Below are 15,979 nucleotides of genomic sequence, written 5' to 3'. Positions count from 1 at the left end.
GGGTCCTGGTGGAGGTGATGCTCGTGGAGACGGGTCCTGGTGGAGGTGATGCTCATGGAGACGGGTCCTGGTGGAGGTGATGCTCGTGGAGATGGGCCCTGGTGGAGGTGATAGTCATGGGGTTGGTCTGAAGCAGGTGACAATCATGGAGACTGGTTTGATGAGAGAGGCAGGGTGGGGTTCCAGGCCAGGGAGGTGCTGTCTCCTGGAGGTGGAGCCAGAGCTAGGCGTGGGGAGAGCCATGGGCAACGGTGCCTCTGACTTGGGCTTGCGGTGTAGAGAGGTCAAATCGGGTAGACGGGACCCGCAAAACTGTGACCTGGTCCTTCTCAGTTTCCGGGAGGCCACTGTGGTGCTGTGGAGAGTGTAGGAGTTGAGGGGACAGGAACTGAGCGAGGAGGTGATAGTCGTGGAGATGGGTTCTGGTGGAGGTGATGCTCGTGGAGACGGGTCCTGGTGGAGGTGATGCTCGTGGAGACGGGTCCTGGTGGAGGTGATGCTCGTGGAGACGGGTCCTGGTGGAGGTGATGCTCATGGAGACGGGTCCTGGTGGAGGTGATGCTCGTGGAGACGGGTCCTGGTGGATATGAGTGGGCTGGGTGTGCTGTAACAGTGAGGCAGGGCTGCCCTGGGAGCCACGGCATGGGCAGGCTGGGGGGACTTGGGGGCAGGAGGTGGCAGGCTTGCCAGAGAAACTCAGGTGTGTGGGCGTCAGCTGATACCTGAGGTCAGAAGGCAGGGTGCAGGGGGAACCGGCCTGCCTGGTTGTGGGTGTGGGCTGGAGGTCTCAGCTCTGCCCGCTGGGGAGGCAGGTGTCCTCTGGATTGGTGACAGTGGTGACAGTGGCAGCCGCTCAGAGGAGAGCCTGGGGGTTGCGTGAAGAGGGGAGGGAGCCACCGGGAGTGAGCAGCAGGAAGTGGGATCTGTCACCGTGGGCCCGGCCTGTGGCTTGGAGGGCACCCTGGATGGGTGCTGAGGCCCTGCAGTGAGGAGTTTGAGGTCACCCCGAGGCAGGTGACAGTGACACCAAGAGGGAAAGGCAGCCCCGATCCACCTGTGACAGGACACTGTGGCTCCCTGGCATCCCCTCATGTCCTCCTGTGGGCTGGTGAAGGCTCGTGTGTGGGGACACACAGTCTGGGGACCTGCAGGGCTGAGCTGTGGCCGGAGGGTGTCCGGGAGGTGGTGGCTGGGCCCTGGTACCCACTGGGCAGGGGCACTTTGCGAGGATCACAGAGGTCTGGAGGAGAGGGCAGGGCACCTGGGGACGGTGGGGCAGGGAGGCCCAGAGCAGGGCATCTGGGCAGCCGGAGGATGGAGGCTGCTGACCAGCCTCCCCCAGGTGAGGGGTGGGTGTGGGGCAAAGTCTGCTGAGACAGGGCTTGGCGTCGTGCAAGTGTGTCCACACATCCTGTGGCCTGCATGCAGTGTTGCTTTCTGGGGGCAGACCCACTGTTTTGGTCAGGTTTCCAGAGGGGCTTGGACCTAAAAGAGATTTGTCCCTTGTCTGGAGTGCCATTTCCATGGCAACAACTGCTCTCCCTGGGGTGGGGGCTCGCCAGTCCTGCTGCCGCCTGGTGGAACCCAGTGGTGGGGGTGGGCTGAGAACACGTCACCGCAGGCAGAGGAGGCTTCCTGCAGACTGGCCTGCTGGAGAGTGAGCCTGCGGCCACCGTGGGAAGTGGACACCTCTGAGGACGGTGGCTCGGTGCCACCTTAGAGAGGGTCCTCTACATGTCCAGGGCCTCAGGTGATTCCTGGGAGGGGGCTCCCACCACTCCCCACTTGTTCAGAAGGGTGAGCCCCGCCATGCCCCGGGGTGACCGTACAGCTGTGTTCTGTGGGAAGCACGTGGGAGGATGGGTGTTGTGTTGTGCTCACCGGCCCCAGGGGCAGACCCCGACCCGCAGGCACAAGAAGTGACCTTGCTGCTGACGTGCCCAGCTTGGCTTTGGCACAGGGCTTTCCTGTCTCTCGCCCTTCCTCTTCAGTCTTTCCCTGTCTCTCCAGGATGGAGTGCTCTGGGGAACTGGAATGGGAATCCTACTGCTTGACTGAAAGCTTCATCACTTGCTTCCAGGGAGGGAGCTAAAAAAAAAAAAAAAAAAAAAAAAAAAAAAAACACACACACACACACTCCTTGGCTTTGCCCATGCATCTGAAATGTTCTGAAAGCTTTGCCCACCGAGGAAACAGTGCCTTGCTCAAGTGAGTGGGCAGAGGCACAGTCTCCTCAGTACGGCCCACCACTTGGGGAGACCCCAGGGGCAGCGGCAGTGGGAGGCCAGGGCAGGAGCTGAGGGGCCACCCACCCTGAGTCTCACAGTATCAGCAGCTGCCTCCCAGGGCCCCCAGGGGCTGTCTAGAGTCTGCGTCGTCCTACGTGTGATTTTTGTCCCTCACTGCCACAGGGCTGCTCTTGTCCGGTTGAGAGAGCGGGGCACCCCTGCCGACAGGCACCACATGTGGGGAGGCCGGAGCCCAGGGTGACTGCAGCCTCCCTTCCACTTTCCTTTCCTCTGCCTGGCAGAGTGCTCAGGGCCTGGCTAGGGGCTGCACCCAGAGCATGGTGCCCCTGCAGACACCCAGTGCAGGGCCAAACCTCTTCTGTTTGAAGCAGCAGTGGGGGCTGGGGCGCAGAACCCACATTCGTGATGCTCGGTGCTTCCTGTGCCAGAGTTGAGTGGCACTCATTAAAAGATGAGGAAGTAAAACATACAGGCAGCAGGCACGTCCCCTTGGAGAGCAGACACAGGAGGGTGTGGGCAGGAGTGCGGCCCAGGGAGAGCATGTGGGCAGAGTGGGAGCGGTCTTGCCTGGCCAGCTGGCCCTTCCACGCGTCCTGCCTCCTGGAGCAGCGCTGTCCCTGGTCCCCGGCCAGCTAGCGCCTGGCCCTGCCGTCCCCATGCCTGCCGCCTCGTGGGCTGCCAGAGCCAGGCTCCCCCCTGTACTGGGGGAGGGGCCGCAGAAGACCGGGCCGCCTCTCTGTCCCTCGCCGTCCCCACAGCATGGCTGGAGCCACAGCAGGCCCCTGTTTCCCTCTGAGGAGTCCTTCCGATCCCAGAGAGGGAAAGGGCCCCAGTGTCCCCTCTCCCCTTCCCTCATGCCTGCTAGGGACGTTCCAGGCGAGGCCGGGCCTAGCTCTGAACCGCGTCACCACCCTGAGCTCAGCATGGCCAGCCCTGCCCCAGCCTCTCACAGAGCCAGCCCACGGGGTGGTGAGCCGGGCCTGTGGCGTGCGAGTTGCCGGCGGGCTGTGGCCTGGTGGTCCTGCTGCAGAGGGCTCCCCACCGCCATCTGTTCTGGGGGCTGGGGGCTGTCCTGCCAGCTGCCGTCATGGACCCTCAGAGCTTCGAGCACCTCCTCTTTGCTCTTTGCTTTTCTCCTTTTTTAAAACTTTTATTTGATAGGACAGAGAGACATTGAGAGGGGAGAGGGAGACAGAGAGGGAGAGAGAGAGAGACACCTGCAACCCTGCTTCACTGCTTGTGAAGCTCCCCACTGCAGGGGGGGCCTGGGACTTGAACCCAGTTCCTTGTGCATGGTAAGGTGGGCATTGTACTATGTGCACCACCGCTGGGCCCCTTTCTATCACCCCTCTATCCAGAGTAGAAGCTGCCCCCTGCCCTCTTCCCCCGTCCCCTGCCCCCTGTCCCCTGCCACCCAGAGACAAGGCCCACACGGCCACAGTGGGGGTTGAATGGGGTGCTCCTGACCCAATATCACCGAGGACCCAGTACGAGGCCCCCAATCCATGTGACACTCACCGGAGGCCCAGGGGCCGCCCCCACTACTTCCCGGGCAGCAGGCCTGTAGGGTGGACCCGGCGCCGCGGGCGAGGTCTATTTCTGCACCTCTCCGCACAGCTGAGCTTATTTTTATGCCCAGGCCTTTGTAGAGCGGTGTGTATCACGCAGGCTTTGCTCTTGAGTAAAAGGTCTCCTCGGGCCACTGATACCTGCAGAGGATGTTCCCGCTGGAAAGTGGCACAGTCCGGCAGCCTCGGCGCGTGGCAGGGAAGTCACAGTGTGAGCGCTTCAAAAATCCTGGAAAGAGCAGCCCCACCCCCTCAGCCCTGTGCCTGTCCTAGGTGTGTGGAGCGGTGAAGGTGGTCCCAGAGCCGGAGGGGTGAGGGGCGAGGGGACCATGCTGTCCCTTTGCATGGTGTAAGTGAAGGTCGATGAGCTTCCTGTACTGACTGCTCCTCCCTGCCAGAGTCCAGAGACCTCGAGGAGACTGTCAGCAGCGTCACCCACAGACAGCAAGGGGGCGGGGCTGGCAGCAAGCTTCTGGAGGACTGTGGACTGCCCTGGAACAAACAGAAATGGAGTGACCTTATGACCCAGCAGGACTGCTCTTGGGCACTTATCCAGTGGACACTCAGACACGAACCCTGTGGGACACACGACCCCTGTGTTCACAGCTGCAGGACTCACAGCAGCCACGGAGTGGGCGCAGCCTAGACGCCCGTCCACAGGTGGCTGGCTAGAGAAGCCGTGGCATGTAGGCTCCGTGAAGCGCTACTCTGCCATTAGAAATACGAAGCTGACCTGGGGTCGGGTGGTGGCGCACCAGGTTGAGCGCACATGTCACAGTGCACATGGACGCAGGTTCAGGCCCTGGTCCCCACCTGCAGGGGGGAGCTTCACGAGTGGTGAAGCAGGGCTGCAGGTGTCTCTCTGTCTCCCTCCCGCTCTATCTCCCCCTTCTCTCTCGATTTCTGGCTGGGAGCCTGTTTCACACAGGCCCATGGCTCTCTCTCTCAGGCTTCCCGACTCTGTGTCACCTTGCCGGCCAGGCCCCGAGGCACCGGAAGCTTCCTTTGTGGCTGACTTTGGCAAATAATACCGAAGCTGCGACTCTGTATGGGGAGGTGTGGGGAGCTGAATCGTCCCGCTCGTGGGGATGGGGTCCCCAGCTGGGAGGTGAGCCTTGAGGAGGTCTGGCATCTGGACTGGTGCTTGGCTGGGGGAGCAGGTGTTCCGGGCGTGTGGCCGGCAGGTGGGGTGGGCCACGGACAGCATGTGGAGGGCCTGGCACTCGCTCCTTCCTCAAGCCAGACTACTGAGGGGGGTCCACTGGGGCTGGCTTCCCCCCCACAGCCCAGAACTGAGGGGGACTCAAGCTTGCCCGCAGCACCCTGAACCCAGAGGCTACTGCTGCAGTGGCTTTGCCCTGTCTTGACCATCAGGGACACAGGGCTGCTTGTGCAGCACACACGTGAACGCACCCGACTGCCCGACACTCACTCTCCAGGCACCTCTGCTGGGGAGTGGCCCAGAGACCCTCCTGCCACAGGCTGCCTCCTTCACATAAGCCCCGCTTCCTCCCTCTCCCTCCACCTCCACTGCTTTCACTTACTTCTGCCTCCAGGGTTATCGCTGGGGCTCAATGCCTGCACTGTGAGTCCACTGCCCCTGTGGCCATTTTTTCAGGGTTTTCTTTCTTTCTTTCTTTCCTTTTTTTGTAGGACAGAGAGAAACCGAGAGAGAGAGGGAACACAGTGAGGGAAAGACAGACACCTGCATACCTGCTTCACTGCTTGTGAAGCGAACCCCTGCAGGTGGGGAATCCAGGGCCAGTCCTTGCGTTTTGTGTCTGTGCACTTAACCTGTAGCGCTACCTCCTGGCCCCTTTCTTTCTTTCTTTCTTTTTTTTAATTAAATAGGACAGAGAACTTAATAGGGGAGGGGGAGATAAAGATGGAAAGAGAAAGAGAGATACCTGCAGACCTGCTTCATCACTCATGAAGTGTCCCCCAGTCTCTGCCGTGCCCTCTGCCTCGTCCCCAGTGTCTGCTGTGTCCTCTGCCCCGTCCCCAGTGTCTGCCATGATCCTCTGCCCCGACCCCAGTGTCTGCCGTGTCCTCTGCCCCGTCCCCAGTGTCTGCCGTGTCCTCTGCCCCGTCCCCAGTGTCTGCCATGATCCTCTGCCCCGACCCCAGTGTCTGCCGTGTCCTCTGCCCCGTCCCCAGTGTCTGCCGTGTCCTCTGCCCCGTCCCCAGTGTCTGCCGTGTCCTCTGCCCCGTCCCCAGTGTCTGCCGTGTCCTCTGCCCCGTCCCCAGTGTCTGCCGTGTCCTCTGCCCCGTCCCCAGTGTCTGCCGTGTCCTCTGCCCCGTCCCCAGTGTCTGCCGTGTCCTCTGCCCCGTCCCCAGTGTCTGCCGTGTCCTCTGCCCCGTCCCCAGTGTCTGCCGTGTCCTCTGCCCCGTCCCCAGTGTCTGCCGTGTCCTCTGCCCCGTCCCCAGTGTCTGCCGTGTCCTCTGCCCCGTCCCCAGTGTCTGCCGTGTCCTCTGCCCCGTCCCCAGTGTCTGCCGTGTCCTCTGCCCCGTCCCCAGTGTCTGCCGTGTCCTCTGCCCCGTCCCCAGTGTCTGCCGTGTCCTCTGCCCCCTCCCCAGCGTCTTCTGTGTCCTCTGCCCCGTCCCCAGTGTCTGCCGTGTCCTCTGCTACAGTGTCCTCTCCCCAGTGTCTGCCATGTCCTCCTAGTGTCCTGTGCTTTGTCCTTGTGCCAGAGGAGCTGACTGGTCCAGCAGGCCCTCCCCCCACCAGGAAGGCAGTGGCAGGCACCCAGATTTTCCATGAGCAAGGGGCAGTGGTTCCAGACAATCCCCCTGGTTGTAATCCTTTGAATCCTTTGGTTGTACAGCCCCTCCCCCCTCCCACGAGGTCCTGCCGACTAGGAGGACAGGCTTCCATGTGCCAGTGGAAGGCAAGTCCCTCCCCAGGACTGCCTAGGAGCCAGGCCCTCCAGTCCAGGCTGGTGGCAGGGGTTCCCCGAGTTAGAGACAAGCCGTGGCACGTCGCTGTGTGGTACATGTCACCAAGCGAAAGGACCAGGTTTGAGCCCCCCACCACCACCTGCAGGGGGAGAAGCTTCACAAGTGGTGAAGCAGAGCTGCAGGTCTCTCTCCCTCTCTGGCTCCCCCTCCCTCTGTTTCTCTCTGTCTCTGCCTGGTCAGAGGCCAGGACCCTACCGATGTGACGGGACCCTCTGCTGTGACTCTTCACACTAGTGTCCACGGCTGCACAGAAGGGGGTGGGGGCTGTCCTGTGGCCCCTCTCCACACAGCACTGTCCTGAAGGCCACAGCCCCAGTGTTGGCCCCTGTGGGCTCTGCTAGCTCCTCAGTGGTTTTGTTTCCTTTGAAGAGCGGTTTGGAGTGACGCCTCAGTCCCTCAAGATCCAGCTGGCTCTGTGCAGGAGGAAAGGTCACAGACTGGACTAGGCCCCCTGTGTGGGGGGGACACTTGGTGACTCCCGGACGTAAGTCCCTGAGCTGTGAGGTAGGGAGTGAGCCACAGTGGGCAGAGAGGAAGCCCAGCTCTGCATGGCAGCAAACCCCCACGGGGAAAATGTGCACGTTGTAGAGCCGGTGGGCTTCCCACGGGGGCGGACTACACTCTGCTTGGGAACCGTGAGCTGACCTCGGGGTCTGTGTCTGATAGGCTGCCCTGCGGCGACCTGCCCGCCGCCCACAGAAACCACCTAATTAGCTCCTGGAAGTGGCCCTCGGCCTCCTCGGCGTGTGGGTGCAGGCCTGTGGTGTGTGGTGATGAGCGGCCTCCCTCCCCAGAGTGGCGGCATGCTATCCCAGCAACTGCACGAGCAGGCGCAGCTCGCCGCTGGCCTGTGCTTGGCGGGTCTCTGTCCCGTGTGGTCACTCGCGGCAGGAAGTGTCCAGCTCGGGCGAGTCACCCTCGGGGCCTTGCAGTGACTGCCTCGGCCGTGTCCAGAACTTCCTCAGCAGCCCCTGTGTCTTCAGTCTTCCCGATGTGATGCTGAAAAGACTTAGTCCACTTTTGTCTTTACTGAGCATGCAGCTTGTTTTATTGTTGTTATTGATGTCGTTGGGTAGGACAGAGCGAAATGGAGAGAGGAGGGGAAGACAGAGGGGGAGAGAAAGACAGACACCTGCAGACCTGCTTCACCGCCTGTGAAGCGACTCCCCTGCAGGTGGGGAGCCAGGGCTCGAACCAGGATTCTCACACCATTCTTTGTGCCACATGCGCTTAACCCACTGTGCTACTGCCCAAGCCCCCCCCAACCCCCCCTCCCCGCCCCGCACTTCCCTTTAGTCCTGCCAGTTCTCTGCGGAGTCCCCTCCCAGGGAGCTGGGAACAAGCAGGCGTGGGCTCCCTGCAAAGTGTCTTCACTCACGTTCGGAGCACACACACGTTGCGCAGCGTCTAATTACTCCCGGGGACAATTACTGTCAGGCTGCAGAATGTGTTGAGCGCGCGGCAGTTGAGGCTGTTCCACTCTCGAGGCTGTGCGGAGCAGGAGGCCACATTGTCTGCTTGGAGGGCTCCGGGCGGGGCGGGTGTCCGGAACAGCTGCTTGCTATTTACGGAGCCAGGGCGGGCGCTTCTGAGCCAGACTCCCCGGCTTCCCACAGCCGAGGAAGGAGCATGCGACCGCTTGTGTCCCCCCCCCACTTTGCGCTGCTGGGTGGGGGAGGCTGGGGCTCGACCTGCTCACCGCCTCTCACCCCCTCAGCCGAGGCACCGACCCTTCAAAGTCAGCCTGCTGCGAGCTCCCTGCTGAGGACGGCCTGCAAGCTGCAGTGCGGCCCCTGACACCACCCCCGGCCCAGGCCCAGCATTGTCTGTGGGGGCACGTCGCTCACATACCCGCCCGAGGGCTCTGGGAATGCCCACTCCGTCACCCGGCCGTTTGAGAGTTGCCTTCTTGGGGGTCGGAAGCCTGAACCTGGCTGAGCTGTCCCGGGCTCTGGGGGCTCTGCCTTGTGGCGGCCAGCCTTGGGTCTCACCTGCAGACCCTGCCCTGTAAACACACTTCCAGGGCTGCTCCTCAACATGACAGCCCCCCCCCAGCTGGGTTCCCCCTCAGTTCCTTGCACATGGGTCTCTGAACACGGCTGGTGGCTTCCTTCCCTTCCCCACGTCCATGGCAGGAGAGTCCCTGGGAGCAAGCGTTTCCTTTCTGGAGAGGAGCTGGTGGGTGGAACAGCTGTGGTGTCTTGTGCTGTGTGTTTGCACAGCTGCGGGAGGGTGTTGGAGTTGGGGAGAGCGAGCTAGCTTGCTGCGGGAGCTCGAGGGGCCAGTGTGTCCTGGAAGCCGAGGCAGCGAGGTAACAGGGCCTGTACACCTGGCTGTGGGCTCTGCGGCCTCTCACACTTGATGCTGACACTCAGTGCTGTGTGGGGACTCCTGCCGAGGCCCAGGACTGCCTTTCCAGGAACAAGTGTCTTGGCAGGAAAGTCTCTTCCCAGTCATGGGCCGTCTATTGTCGGGGCAGGCTCAGACACGGCCTGACCTTGAGAGCAGGGCACTAGAAACTCACTTTTCCCTTTCAAGTTTGTAAAGTGGATTTGGCTACCCTATTGTACTTATTTATTTATAAGAGGGAGAAAGAACCAGAGAATCACTCTGGCACACGTGATGCCAGGGACTGAACTATGACTCATGCTTGCAAGCTCAGTGCTTTATCCTCTGCGTTACCTCACAGACCACTGTCCTGTCATTTTATGTCTCTCTTTCCCTTTTGTACTGTGGCAGCAGGAATGAGCTGTAGGCTTCACGTACCTGCAGTATAGCCTTGATTTTTTAAAATTCTGTATCCTTAGAAAAGTAGAGAAACGGGAGAGGAGGGACACTTGCACTTCCTCTCCACCATCCACGGAGTTTCCTTGGTGCTGTCACGATGCCTCCATATGGTGCCGGGGCTTAAGCCGAGGTTCTCACACAGATACAGTGGGGACTTGACCTGCGGGGCCATGTCCCAGACTCTACACCATCTCTTCTGATACTATAAGGATTGTTTACTTATTACTAAGAAAGATAGGAGGAGAGAAAGAAAGAACCACACATCTCTCTGGTACATGGGATGCGGGAATTGAACTCTGGGCCTCATGCTTGAGAATCCAGTGCTTTAACCCCTCTGCCACCACCTGGACCACAGGATTTTTTTTCTTCCTCCAGAACATTGCTCAGTTCTGGCTTATGGTGCTGCTGGGAATTGAACCTGTGGCCTTGGAGCCTCAGGCATAAGTTATTTGTATACCCACTATGCTACCTCCACAGCCAGGCACTATAAGGACAGACTTAGACTATTAATTGGTTGAGCGCACAGGTTACAGTGCGCAAGGACCCTGGTTTAAGCCCCCGGTCCCCACCTGCAGGGGGAAAGCTTTGCAGTGGTGAAGCAGGGCTGCAGGTGTCTCTCTGTCTCTCTCCCTCTCTATCTCCTCCTTCCATTTCAGTTTCTCTGTCCCTAGTCAATGAATGGATAAATAAATAAATAAATAAAATAATAAAAAAGAAGAAATAAACCTAGTTTGTTGACCAAAACACTGCTGGGTGCAACAAATAAGAGTTTGATCTGTCCTGATGGGACAGGTGGGGGAAAGAATTGGAGAAGTGAAAGAAAGAGAAAGAAAGGAAGGAAGAAAGAAAGAGGAAGAAAGAGGGAAGGAAGGAAAATTAATTTGCTAAGTCACATTTTGACTGATTTTTTAAAGATATTCTTTTCTGTTTTTTATTATTTTTATTATCTTTATTTACTTATTGGGTAGAGACAGCCAAAAATCAAGTGGTAGGGGGAGAGAGGAAGAGAGACAAGAGAGACACTAGCAGACTTTCTTCACCTCTCGCAAAACAAGACCGGGGACTCGAACCCCGGTCCTTGTGCACTGTAATGTGTGTACTCAACCAGGTGCACCACCACCCACTCCCGGATTTGACGGACTTTTATCTCTGCTGGGTATCTCTGTAGTTTTTGTCTGTTTGTTTTTAGTGTAGTTATTAATGGGTAGGGAGAGAAAGACCTATGGACCATGTGGCACGTGTGGAGCCAGGAATCTCTCTGGACCTCACGCTTGAGAATCTGGCGTTTGAGCCTCTGTCCTCCCAGGCTGCAGCATTTTGTGAACGATGGTTTGCTTTTACATCCGACGATATTCCCCCCTCTTTAGTTCTGAGCTTGTAAAAATTTCTGAATCAGTTTGCTCGAAGGCCCATCCTTAAAAAGCAAGTCTTGTACCGAGTCTGTTCCCTTCTGTGGCGCCGAGACGTTAGATGCAGGGACCCCACTGCAGCCGCACGTCCAGCCTTCACAGCGCTGGTTTTCAAGAGCTAACGAGCTTCCCACTCAGCAGAGACAGGCAGTGCGGATGGGCTAACATCACGCCAAGCACGTACAGTCGTGTGGCGTGAAAAGGCTTAGAAACAGATGGGTGGGGGCCGGGCGCTGGCGCGGCGGGTTAAGCACGTAGTGTGAAGTGCAAGGACCCGCACAAGGATCCCAGTTCGAGCCCCCAGCTCCCCACTTGTGTGTGTGTGGGGTCACTTCATAAGCAGTTAAGCAGGTTTACAGGTGTCTCTCTGTCTCCCTCTTTCTTTGTTTGCCACCAAAGATATCACTGGTCTCTGCCTGCACAACAACTCCATTGCTCCTGGAGGCCTTATTTATTTATTTATTTATTTATTTATTTATTTATTTCCTACTTACTTATTTACCAGAGCATGTTCAGCTCTGGCTTATGGTGGCGTAGGGGATTGAACCTGGGACTTTGGAGGCTTAGGTATGAGAGTATCTTTGCATAACCATTGTGCTGTCTACCCCCACCCACTCTCTCCCTCTCTATCTCCCCCTCCCCTCTCAGTTTCTCTCTGTCCTATCCAATAAAATGGAGAAAATGGCCGCCAGGAGCAGCGGATTCCTAGTGCCGGCACCGAGCCTTAGCAATAACCCTGGAGGCAAGAAGGAAAAAAAAAGGAAGGAAGAAAATCAGAAGGATTGGGGCTGGGCGTTGGCACACCTGGCTGAAGGCACATGTTGCAGTGGGTGATGTTACCAGCCCTGGTCCCCCCCTGGCTGAAGGCACATGTTGCAGTGGGTGATGTTACCAGCCCCTGGTCCCCGCCTGGCTGAAGGCACATGTTACAGTGGGTGATGTTACCAGCCCCGGTCCCCGCCTGGCTGAAGGCACATGTTACAGTGGGTGATGTTACCAACCCTGGTCCCCGCCTGGCTGAAGGCACATGTTACAGTGGGTGATGTTACCAGCCCCTGGTCCCCGCCTGGCTGAAGGCACATGTTGCAGTGGGTGATGTTACCAGCCCCTGGTCCCCGCCTGGCTGAAGGCACATGTTGCAGTGGGTGATGTTACCAGCCCCGGTCCCCGCCTGGCTGAAGGCACATGTTGCAGTGGGTGATGTTACCAGCCCCGGTCCCCGCCTGGCTGAAGGCACATGTTGCAGTGGGTGATGTTACCAGCCCTGGTCCCCGCCTGCAGGGGAGAGCTTTTGAGTGGTGAAGCAGGGCTGCAGGTGTCTCTGTGTCTCTCTCCCTCTCTGTCCCCCCGCCCCTCTTAATTTTTATTATTACCAGTAAAGGTAATAATAAAAAATTTAGAAAAAGGGGGGCAGGGGTAGGCAGCATAATGGTTCTGCAAAGAGACTCTTCTGCCTGAGGCTCCAAAGTCTCAGGTTCCATCCCCTGCACCATCAGCCAGAGCTGATCAGTACTCTGGCTAAAATAAAGAATTAAAAAAGGAAAAGAAAAGAAGAAGATATGGATTTGGAGAATGCATTAAACTTGAGAGGCTAGTAAGTGGGGAACATCCCCCGGCCTGTGCTAAGACAGGAGACGGCCGTGTCCATGGACGCAGAGTGCTTTGGAGGGGCCGCACCCTAAGGGCCCACCCCCAGTAAATTCCTTACACAGTCCTCAAATGACTGGCAGGGTGGGAGGAGGGGACGGAAAAGAAACATAGGACCAGGGGCCGGGCGGAGAAGTGCACATGGTGCTGAGCACAAGGACCCAGGTTCAAGTCCCTGCCGCCTCTGCCTCTCGCCCTCTCTCTCCCCTCCTCTCTCAGTTTCTCTCTGTCCTGCCCAATAAATCGGAAAAAATGGCCACCAGGAGAAGAGGATTCGTAGGGCCCACACCGAGCCCCAGGGATAAGCCTGGAGGTAAAAATGGAGAGGGAGAGAAAGAAAGGGAGAGGGCAGAGCCTTCTGCCAGGACGGGACTGGAAGCCAGCTTCCACCAGGCTGACAGCCTCTCGGCCCCAGGGCTCTCAGGAATTGCTGGCGGTGCCTGGCGCCACCTCCACCCCCTCTACCCGGCCGATCGTGGCCGTCCTGCAAGTGTCTTTCCCGCAGCGAGCCCCACCAGCTGCTGGTACGGAGGTGTGCACTCGCTCACACGGTCTCTCTCCTCCCGCAGAGAACAGCCCATCTTCACTACGAGGGCCCATGTCTTCCAGATTGACCCCGGCACCAAGAAGAACTGGGTGCCTGCCAGCAAGCAGGCCGTCACCGTGTCCTACTTCTACGACGTCACCAGGAACAGCTACCGGATCATCAGCGTGGATGGAGCCAAGGTAGCACACAGCTGCGCCCAGCTCCCCCTCTCCTTCTCCCCCCCCGCGGCCAAGGGGCATGCTGGGACCCGGAGTAGCCCTGTCATTGCAGAGAAGGCCAGAGAGAGCTGACCCAGGGGGCCAGGTGATGGCGCACCTGGTTAAATGCACTCACTACAGTGCTCAGGGACCCAGGTTCAAGCCCCTGGTCCCCACCTGCAGGGAGAAAGCTTCACGAGTGGTTAGTAGAGCTGCAGGTATCTCTCTCCCTCCTCGCTCAGTTTCTCTGTCTCTATCCAATAACAAAAAATTTAAATTAAAAAAGAGAGAGAAATGTTATGCATGTACAAACTATTGTACTTACTGTCGACTATATATATATATTTTTTTTTACCAGAGCACTGCTCGGCTCTGGCTTATGGTGGTGCAGGGGATTGAACCTGGGACTTTAGAGCCTCAGGCATGAGAGTCTCTTTGCATAACCATTATGCTATCTACCCCTGCCCATCTATAAAATATCAATCCCCCAATAAAGAAATTGAAAAAGAAAAGAGAGAGAGAGCTGACCTGGTCAGGCGGCCAGGTCAGCAAGGGTCAGTAAGTCACAGTGCTGCACTTCTGGAAAGTCTTAGTGGCAGAAGGCTTCTTCCTGAACAGATACCTGAGGAGACCGGCCTGTGTGTGGAGCGGTCCCCTACTGGGGGCCAAGACTCCTTGTCAGCTGAAGGAAGGAGGCCGCAGAGGCCTGTCCCTTAGCAGAGAGCGGCTGCCAGTGCAGTCAGGAGTGCCCCAGCTTACTTTAAATATTTACTTACCGACACTCCCAGCCAGCAGACCAGCAGGTGGGTTGAGCCTGCTGCCCAGGGGAACATCCCCGCCTCCCTGTGTCCAAGGCCCTCTCCACATGCTGGCTGGCGGCTCAGGGTTTCCAGGGGCTGCTGGGGGTCACCCTGCTGTGGGACTTGAGGGCACTTCCAGTCGCTGGGCGGTTGTTTGCTTACACGCCTCTGCCCTCTCTTCCTGGTGCCGGCAACACAGCCCAGGCTGTGACTCACTGTCTCTGTGTCTGCCTAGCTGGTGTCTGGCAGATGGTAAATGCTGGTGACTGTTGAATGAATGACTACCCACGGACTGGCTGCCATCCTGTGCCCCTCCCGCCCACTCTCTGTCTTCTGTCACCCACCTGGCCCCAGCAGGCAGACCTGAGTCTGTGTCAGAGGCTCTGGGGCCAAGGGCACGAGCTCAGGGGAAGAGAAACAGTCTGGCCTCATCGTCCCTCATTGGAGAGCCAAGGATGAGTGTCACGGCACCCCAGGTCCTCCAGCAGCCCCGACAGTCTCCCCACCCCATCTCCGGGCACTGCCCTGTACATGCCCGCTGCACGGTGTCCCTGTGCCATGTCTCTCACACTTGCTTCTGGGAAGTAGCAGGCTGGTGTCTCGTGGAGCCTGGAGCTGAGCTGAGCTGCACTGCACCCCCAGACTCATGGAGGGGTGGTGGGGTGACAGGTATACTCAGGACAGCCTGGCACGCAGCAGCCTGGCAACGGTAATGGCAGTCGGAGAGGCACTCCCAGGGACCGTGGTGGAGGCGACCTGCCTCTGGACCCTGTCCTGTCCTGCGTGCGCAGCCCAGCAGGCAGCAGGGCGGGAGGGGGCCTGGGCTCTGCAGAGCTGCTGTCTGCCCAGCCAGCACTGTGGCCGTGTGGCTCAGTGGGCAGGACAGGGCAGGGCAGGCTGGCTGGGCAGGAGGAGGACTGGGCTCTGCAGAGCTGCTGTCTGCCCTGGCCTCGGACAGCACTTCAGCAGGAGACGGCCAGGAGCTGCTTGGAGACTCCGTGCCAAACGTCTGTTCTCTGCCTTTCTCTTACAGGTGATCATCAACAGCACCATCACACCCAACATGACCTTCACCAAGACCTCGCAGAAGTTTGGGCAGTGGGCCGACAGCAGAGCCAACACTGTGTTTGGCCTGGGCTTCTCCACAGAGCAGCAGCTGACCAAGGTAACGGGATCCTTCCCAGGGCTCGGTCACTGCCACGAGGCCTGCCACAGCTGGCGCCACGGCCTTGGTGCCAAAGAAGGCATCACGGTTCAGTGGGTACACACCCTGCCACACGGGTGGCACCATTCGGTGAGCGCATCTTCTGAAATGAGGAGGAGGAGCAGGGCCGAGGGTCAGAGAGCGCGTGTCCGCGGGGCGAGTGCCGAGCAGTGGCCCCTGGTGACCCAGAAGCGCATGTGGCGGGGTGGCCCTGGACTCCACCCACGTCGCTTCTGGGCTGCTCCCCAAACCCTTGACGTTAGAGAGTCATCCCCCGCTGCCTGGAGCCATCTCCCATGTCTGGAGGAATCGGTGAAGGGAGGGAGGAGGGACAGACAAATGGTGAGGCCTCAGTGAGAAGAGCAGAAACCAGGGAGCGTGCGGAGCAACAGGCAGAGGTGGCGCCAGCTCATTCTCCAGGAACTCCCAGCCTCTGCATCACCCCGACCGCCTCTCACTAGATGTGCCGTGCCCACACCCTCTGCAGCACGACAGGCCTGCTTCTGTGGATGCCGCCCGCCACTGTCACAGAGACTGAGCCCGCGAGCTCGTATGTGTCCACTCTGTGGAAACGTTTCACATGCGCCCATGCCCTTCTCTTGGGCCGTTAACC

At 58.9% G+C, this 15,979-nt stretch overlaps 1 protein-coding gene across 3 annotated transcripts in view; it reads left to right on the top strand.

Moving 5' to 3' along the window:
- The window catches only part of HOMER2 (homer scaffold protein 2), a 62,111-nt gene that overhangs the window by 28,160 nt on the left and 17,972 nt on the right, over window positions 1-15,979 (top strand). For 2 of the 3 annotated variants that reach the window (XM_060179536.1, XM_060179535.1), the window contains exons 2-3: window positions 13,228-13,344; window positions 15,196-15,327. In XM_060179536.1, coding sequence (XP_060035519.1) covers window positions 13,228-13,344; window positions 15,196-15,327 — 249 coding nt within the window. Of the gene's footprint in view, window positions 1-13,187; window positions 13,345-15,195; window positions 15,328-15,979 lie in introns of all 3 variants that reach the window. The other variant, XM_007529576.3, reaches the window with a different exon arrangement.

This window comes from Erinaceus europaeus, chromosome 20 (genome assembly GCF_950295315.1).
Source record: "Erinaceus europaeus chromosome 20, mEriEur2.1, whole genome shotgun sequence".
NCBI classification, from domain to species: Eukaryota; Metazoa; Chordata; class Mammalia; order Eulipotyphla; family Erinaceidae; genus Erinaceus; species Erinaceus europaeus.
Note: the sequence above shows the minus strand (reverse complement) of the source record. Positions and strands in the feature narration are given on the sequence as shown.